This window comes from Culex quinquefasciatus, chromosome 1, assembly GCF_015732765.1.
Source record: "Culex quinquefasciatus strain JHB chromosome 1, VPISU_Cqui_1.0_pri_paternal, whole genome shotgun sequence".
In the NCBI taxonomy this organism is placed as follows: domain Eukaryota; kingdom Metazoa; phylum Arthropoda; class Insecta; order Diptera; family Culicidae; genus Culex; species Culex quinquefasciatus.
This window is the reverse complement of record NC_051861.1, coordinates 122,580,712-122,589,070: the sequence shown is the minus strand read 5'-3', so window position 1 is coordinate 122,589,070 and position 8,359 is coordinate 122,580,712. Positions and strand designations below refer to the sequence as shown.

The 8,359-nt window shown below is 35.5% G+C and overlaps 1 protein-coding gene across 1 annotated transcript; it reads left to right on the top strand.

Moving 5' to 3' along the window:
- The first annotated feature begins 3,374 nt into the window (after positions 1-3,374).
- Positions 3,375-7,931, top strand: LOC6046435 (ficolin-1). The gene is made up of 2 exons (XM_038248518.1): positions 3,375-3,474; positions 7,149-7,931. Exons 1-2 carry the CDS (start codon positions 3,386-3,388, stop codon positions 7,915-7,917), a joined length of 858 nt encoding a protein of 285 aa, XP_038104446.1. The 5' UTR covers positions 3,375-3,385; the 3' UTR covers positions 7,918-7,931.
- The last annotated feature ends 428 nt before the right edge of the window (positions 7,932-8,359 follow it).

Genomic DNA, 8,359 nt, shown 5'->3' with positions numbered 1-8,359 from the left:
ATTTGCATTGGCCGCTGAAAATTTTCCTGAAATTCTAGCAAACCTATTTGAAAGTGTAGAAATTTGTAAATATTGTCAAGGCGGAAGCGTTACAACTGGGCAACGTGGCTCGGTCTTATACAAACATTTAAATTTATAAAATTCCCAAACAAAAAAATAAACAAAAATATGGTCTTTAAAGGAAAGAATCAAAAAATATATGCAATCCTTATCAATAAATAATTTATTTTCAGAATTTTATATCAATCTGTCAAAAGTCAATAATGTGTATTCAAAATCAGCATAAATAACAAAATGAAAAACTGAACTTTGCTAAACAAACATTGAAATGTTTGAAAGAATTTCTAAACTGAAGTGATAGGTTCACTTTGAAATAATAATTCTCGTACATACTTTGTTAATCCTCATCCAATCCATCCAGAGAGCATATGATTGCAGCACAATCCATTTTTGCAGCTGATTGGTCAAAGTAAACAAAATTCTAGAAGCCGAATGTCCAGAAAATGCCCGTTAGTAGATCTGTAAGAGAAAATAAAACACAAAGCATCAATTCTCAAACAAAATTTATGGAATAATTAAAAATTCAATAGTAAACAAAGAAAAAGAAAACAAGCAATACTTATCTGAGTTTTAAAAATCGTCGAAAAATATTTGTCGGTTGACTAGTAGAACCAACATATGTAGCCACTTCAGGTGGACTCATCTTCCTCCGTGAAACTGCTTGCGAGCCACACAATTTAATCATCTCCTCCGGAATCACAAGAGGAAGGTTCAGAAACGTAAACAATCACACGCACACTCGCGAAAACACACGGACCAAATACGGTTCCTCCACAAATCGCGATTCTGATGACACGACGACAAAAACCAAAACAAATCGAAACTGCTGTTTTCCTCCACCGAGAACTGTCAAATTCGCCAAAATCATTCCGACGTTGATCCGCGTCTTGATAGCATCTGCTGGAGGAGGAGGAGGATGACCAGCGACATGCAGGCAGGAGGATTTCGATTCTGCGAACTGCGGCTTTGTCATGCACGCGCTAACGTAACTTTTTCTTCTCCAACGAGCCACCAAAACATCAACTTTCACATAAATAACAACATTTCGCAACTCTCACATAAAATGACACCAACGAACGCACATTCCCACGGCCAAAATACGCACTTACAACCCGCGGCGATTCGTGGACTGTTGTTAATCAGTGGAAAACTACTGCACCAAAAACGTAAACAAACCCTTGTCCCTTGTCCTGGCGAATCCGCCAAAATCCTTTCCTCGTTAATCCACAGCAGCATCTTGGGCAAGGGAATTACTTTTCTGGTGCAGCGGCTTGAAACTTTCCTTGCACCCGTCAACACGGAGCGAAACTTTTCTTCGCCCCCAGCCACAATAACACAAACAATCACTTAAACACAACATATCACGGCTCCCGAACGCCACGGAACGGACGAACACACACTCCCTCGGCCACAGAACGTACTCACAACCCGCGGCGATTCGCGGACTACAATTTATCCGTGGAAAACTACTGCGCGAAAACGTAAACAAACCAGCCCGCCACGAACGCAAAAGCTGTCTGTCTGCCGATTGCCGATTCCTGTCACGACATGCCGCGCGCGTTGCGTGCGAGCATGAACGAAAGAAGAGAGAAAGAGAGAGTGAGCGAGCGCGTGGGCTCATTTTGCGCTTTGCGATGAAATTTTATATGCGGTAAAATACTTTTAATGTGATTAGTTTAACTAGTGTATTTAAAGTAAATTAAAGTGGAAAAAAAGTCAATAAAAATGTCCATTAACAAAACTGCCATTTTAGCTAAGTCCGGCTTGAAAAAAAATTAACCTTGTAAATCATCTCATAATCCCGGGTTTTCAAAAATATTCTAAGTGTAGGAAAAGTGAAATTTTGTCGAGGAGTGAAAATTTTGCTAAGTCCAGCAAAAACAAGATAAAACTAGAAAATATCATCTCATGATAAAGAGGTCGAAATTTTTTCTAAGTCCCAAAATAATTTGGCTTTCGAAATTCTGCTAAGTCCAGCAAAAACAAGATAAAACAAAATAATATCATCTCATGATAAAGATTTCGAAATTTTTTCTAAGTCCCAAAATAATATGGCTTTCGAAATTTTGCTAAGTCCAGTGAAAACATGATAAAACAAAATAATATCATCTCATGATAAAGAGGTCAATTTTTTTTCTAAGTCCCAAAATAATTCGGCTTTCGATTTTTTTCTAAGTCCGGTAATATCATGAGAAAATGAAAATTTATCAACTGATGATAAAAGGTCTACAAACATAGAAAGGAACATAGATTTCGGCGCGCATTTTAAGAGTTTTTGGAACAAATATCAAACATGCCATGATATCAAAAACAACTCAAGTTATTTTTTTGTTCGTCCCATGATGCGACTTTCTGCCCGGGATCCAATAACAAAAAAATCATGACGACGAATAACAAATCTTGTTATAAATAACATAAAATGTTATTGGCTTAGTATTTTTAAATATCAAAAAATGTTACTCCCAACCCGGGCAGACGGTAATAACAAAATTCATGCCATTTCAATAACAAATACCGTTAAAATAACAGAAAGTGTTATGTAATCTTCTTGAAAAATCCATTTTTGCATAAGGGTTTAATACCAGTTTATGTTATCATAACAAAATTTGTTATTGGTCTGATATTGGTTGAACGCCAAAACAACTCGGGAATAACATTTTTTGTTATGGAAGAATAACTTCAACAGTTATTGGGATGATCGGATTAGTTGTTAAAATAACAAAAAATAATAACAAAGATTTGTTCGAAGAATAACTAAAAATGTTATTATTCTGTTATTACAATAACAATCCAATAACAAAAAAATCATAACGACGAATAACAAATCTTGTTATAAATAACATAAAATGTTATTGGCCTAGTATTTTAAAATATCAAAATATGTTATTCCCAAGTTATTTCCGTCTGCTCGGGAAGTTATTTCCGTCTGCTAGGGTACATTCAATTTCTAGTCACTTACCTAGGGCAGTACCGTTATTGTGGCTCTATTGGGAAGTACAATAAAAATGTTGTTATCCAATATGAATTTTATATAACGTTGTCATTTTCAAATCAATTTAAAATCTTTTAAAAAATAACTTATTTTAACCACATTTCAGAAAACCTGAACGTATTTTGTTTTTTTTTTTTTTTTATTAGGCGTTCAGAGAAGAAAAACATTGGACTGACAAATGATCTTCTCTTACTGTGACTAGTGTCTATCAAACAAGAGTCTATCAAACAATATGGTGAACCACCCTAGTAAAACATTGTTATCAAGCTATAAAAGCTCAATTTTTCGGCAAATCCGGGTGTAGTCTTTGCAACTTGGTTCTTTCGTACAACGATGCTGCTGTTGGTTCTTCGTGGTTTGTTCTTGATGAGCACGCTGGCCCAATCGGCATCAGCCGGTGAAGCCGCCCCGGATTGTCTCAAGTGAGTACGAAAAAAAAAAAAAAACAGGAACGGCAATCTGAGGGCTGCAACTTTGAAAACAATAAAAAGTTCAATCTGAAGATTAGTTGAATTGTGCGTGAAACCTTTTTCAAAGATGTTCGCCTCTTGAAAGCCACATTTTCTTCTGAAAAAGTTCAATAATTTGTATTTTTAAAATGTTTTTAAATCGATTAATTCAACCATATCATGTTAAGGAGCAATTCCAGCCCAAAACAGGAATTTTTATGTACTTTTTTCTTGACCCTCTCCGAATTCAATGAAACTTTGGAGCCAGGTATAAAATATTACAAAAAGACTCACAAAAAAATGCAGAATGGAGCAACTCACTTAAAAAAAACCAAAATCATTTACTGAAACTGTTTTTTTTCTGAAAAGTGGTATAGAGCATATCGAAATTTTCAAAAAACCGAATATGAGAATCGATGCTTCAGTCAATTTTACATAAAGTCTCCATACTGACCATTGTCCTAAGTCCAATCCTTGTTAAGTTACAGCGGTTTTAAAAATAAAAATGTTGAAAAAATTGGTTTTTGTTGGTTTTTTACAATCAGAATTGATTTTTCAGTCTCGTGAATATTTTTACCGGAGAGCTCGTCCAATTTCCCATAAGATTGTCTTTGACCGCATTTCAATTGGAAGTATGGGCTCACAGATATAAGCTAATTGCATTACACATTACTGAAAACTAAATATTTTTTCAGTGTAGTTCAGTGGATGGTAGAAACCTGGATAGTAAATTAGCTTAAATCATCAAAAAACCGAGTTTATTCGAAAAGTGGCCAAAGACATTTTTTTTTCATTTTGATTTTTTTTTCATAATTGATTTTGATATATTATGTAAAATTTTCCGAGGAATCATATTAATCACATATTTTCAGACATAGGCTCTTTGGTCCCGAGACCTTCAGCATTTCAAGTTTTCATACGACCTTTTCAAATGTTAAGCTAGATTTTTGAAACATCTTACTATTTTTTCCAAATATCCAAACTAATCGCCTTTCTTTTGCGTCTAAGACAGCTAAAATCTGTTATGATTTTTTGAAAAAAGTAGTTTTTGCGAAAATCGACGAAAATTGCCATTTATCGGACCACCCTAGCACGGTGTAGGTCCCCCTAATGGCCAAACAAAAAAAAATATGGCTCTAATTATTTCGGCCAAAGAACCCCCAGAAAATTTTTGAGCCCGATCGGGGAACTTTTTTTTCGAATCATGCTGTTTTTGTGGGGAATTGCTGTAAATATGTACTCAAAATTGTTCACCAAATACCGTATTTATTCAAAAATACAACAATTTTCATAATTTGCAATATGGGAAGAAATCGAAGCAAAATTTTGTAAAATATAGAAAAAATCACAAATTACCGTATTTTTTCGAAAATACTTAAATTTTCAAAATATGCAATATGGGTATCAAACGACGCAAAATTTTATATGAAGCATTCACAATTTGAATGTATGTATAAAGCATGCACAATTTCGTGTCGTTTGATACCCATATTGTATAATTTGAGTATTCTCGAAAAAAAAAATTGTCGATATTTTGGAATTAAAAAAAACTCTAATAAATTATAGAGGCATACAAAACTTGATTTTAAACATAACATTTTTTTCCCTTGTAAAATTCTCTGGTAGATGAATAGTTTAGCTCAACTTTTTGAATTTTTCTACTTTTTTTGTATTACTTTGGTCAAATGTCACCTTCTCCTAGGGATGAGAGGGGGCCAATTTTGAATCGATGAATTTTTTTTTGTCAAATATCGTGAAACTTCTTCATATTTTGAAAGTGGTTGTTAATACAAAGTTCCACAAAAAAAGTTATTTAATGTGGTGACTTCAGTTTGTCGAAGTGAACAATTCTCTGAGATTTCGGTCATTTAGATTTTTATTTGTATTTTTTAATCTGGCTGAAACTTTTTTGGTGCCTTCGGCATGCCCAAAGAAGCCATTTTGCATCATTAGTTTCCCGAACAGACGGTAATCCCGAGCAGACGGAAATAACTTGGGAATAACATTCTTTGTTATTTGAAAATACTAAGTTAATAACATTTTATGTTATTTATAACAAGATTCGTTATTCACCATTATGATTTTTTTTGTTATTGGATTGTTATTGTAATAACAGACTAATAACATTTTACGTTAGTCTTCGAACAAATCTTTGTTATTATTTTTTGTTATTTTAACAACTAATCCGATCATCCCAATAACAATTGGTGGTATTCTTCCATAACAAAAAATGTTATTCCCAAGTTGTTCTGGCTTTCAATCAATATCAGCCCAATAACAAATTTTGTTATGATAACATAAATTGTTATTGAACTCTTATGCAAAAATGGATTTTTCAAGAATATTCCATAACACTTTCTGTTATTTTAACAGTGTTTGTTATTGAAATGGCATAATTTTTGATATTACCGTCTGTTCGGGATAACTAAATTCATGCCATTTCAATAACAAATACTGTTAAAATAACAGAAAGTGTTATGGAATAATCTTGAAAAATTCATTTTGCATAAGAGTTTAATAACAGTTTATGTTATCATAACAAAAATTGTTATTGGTCTGATATTGATTGACAGCAAAAACAACTTGAGAATAACATTTTTTGTTATGGAAGAATAACTCCAAACGTTATTGGGATGGTCGGATTAGTTGTTAAAATAACAAAAAATAATAACAAAGATTTGTTCGAAAAATAACGTAAAATGTTATTAGTCTGATATTACAATAACAATCCAATAACAAAAAAAAACCATAACAAAAAAATCATAACGGCGAATAACAAATCTTGTTATAAATAACATAAAATGTTATTGGCCTAGTATTTTCAAATAACAAAGAATGTTATTCCCAAGTTATTTCCGTCTGCTCGGTTTGTCCATATAATTTTCCATACAAATTTGGCAGCTGTCGATACAAAAATGATGTATGAAAATTCAGCAATCTGTATCTCTTGAAGGAATTTTTTGATCGATTGGGTGTATTCGGCAAAGTTGTAGGTTTGGATAAGGACTACACTGAAAAAATAATACACGGTATATTTTTTTTTATTGTAAAGTTTCTTTTTTTGTCACTAAAACTTGATTTGCAAAAAAAAACTATTTTTTCTGATATGATTTAGGGGACATCGAATGTCAACATTTCAGAAAAAAAATCTTTGACCGAGTTATTAATTTTTTAATCAATACTGACTTTTTTATGAAAATTGAAATATCGGTCGTAAAAAATTTTGAACTTCAATTTTGAGATTTCAAAAATGTCTTCATGTGGCTTTATGGAAATGAATGCCGATTCATATAATATATTTCTTTCTTTTTATAATTTTAATTTGTGAATAAAGAGTTTTCTTTGCCTTCTTTTTCAACTTGAGATATCTCTATATTTGATTCGATTTTTTATGTTAAAATGTGAATTTTAAATTGTCTGGCCTCTTTTCCATGAAATTAATTAAAAAAAATTGTAATCACAACTTTTTTTTATAAAAGTACTTTATTCCCTTACTTTTACACTTTGAAATGCTGGGCTAGATTTTGAATTTTAAATTCGCATTCGGATGGAGATGGTGATCTTAGCGGGTTGCAGACTAGACTTCGTCATGTATATGTGTTGATTCGATTCGACCGAATTCATATTTATAAAAAATCCTCTACCAGAATTTCAGAAAGACTGGCCATCCTAGAGGAACGCACCAACCTCCTGACTCAACCTCCCGTGATCAACTCCTGCTCGGAAGCCCCCACAACCGGAACCTACCAGCTGCGACTACCCTTAAGCACCGTCTCCGTCCCCGTGGTCTGCGAGACAAACTCCTCGCTGTTTAGCAATTTCGAGTCCGACACCGCTGGAGGTGCCTGGTTGGTGTTCCAGCAGCGCCTCGACGGCTCGGTCAACTTTGGCCGAAGTGGCTCGGAATACCGGGGTGGGTTCGGAACGGTCGACCCCCGGTCCGAGTTCTGGCTTGGGCTGGAAGTGCTGCACCAGCTGACGGTGAACGCCCACTACGAGCTGGTGATTGAGCTGCGGAACGAGGAAGGCCACTACGGTTACGCCCGGTACTCGCAGTTTGCGGTAGCCGGCGAAGCTGACCGGTACAAGCTGACCACGCTGGGGTCTTATACGGGGACGATCGGCAGTCGGTTGGTGGTCAGCCGGAACGAACCGTTCTACGCGCGGGATGACGTCAACAGTGGAGATGGAGCTTCGTCGTGTGGCTGGAACCATGGCGGAGGTTGGTGGTATTACGAATGCCGACACAGCATGCTCAATGGGCCGTTCAAGAGGAATGACTCCACCCGAAAGGGCATCTTCTGGAAAGAGTTCGCCGACGCTGCCACGTACAGCCGGATGATGATCCGCCGAAAGGTGCCGTCGAGAGGGTCGAATCGGGACGACAGTCTGAACAAGGACAGCTATTATTGGTAGTGGGCTCAAATTTTAAAAGGTTTCTAAATACAAACCCACGACAACCTAGCAGAACCAACGTCGATTAACCCTCACTGATTCACGATGCGCGTAAATAATTTCTAAATAAATTTCAATCAGCCGCAGTTACCTACGCTAAAAATAAACTCGCGATATTAATAGTTCTTCCAAGTCTTTCTCTCTTTCTCCACATGCTGCAAATGATTTGTGGTCTCCCCCGTAATCGAAGAACTCGTTGCAATGATGTTCGCATTATTTTTATAGCACACACACACACACACACACACACACACACACACACACACACACACACACACACACACACACACACACACACACACACACACACACACACACACACACACACACACACACATAGCTTTGTGGTTGATTCGCAGAAGTAAAACTAATCGTTTGTAACCACCCCGTTGACGACTACAGT

What these genes read in the sequence shown, in the direction of transcription:
- LOC6046435 (XM_038248518.1), top strand. Translation starts at nt 3,386, where the DNA reads ATGCTGCTGTTGGTTCTTCGTGGTTTGTTCTTGATGAGCACGCTGGCC. An exon ending in GCCGCCCCGGATTGTCTCAA is followed by an intron (nt 3,475 to 7,148) that starts GTGAGTACGAAA and finishes ATCCTCTACCAG; the next exon opens with AATTTCAGAAAGACTGGCCA.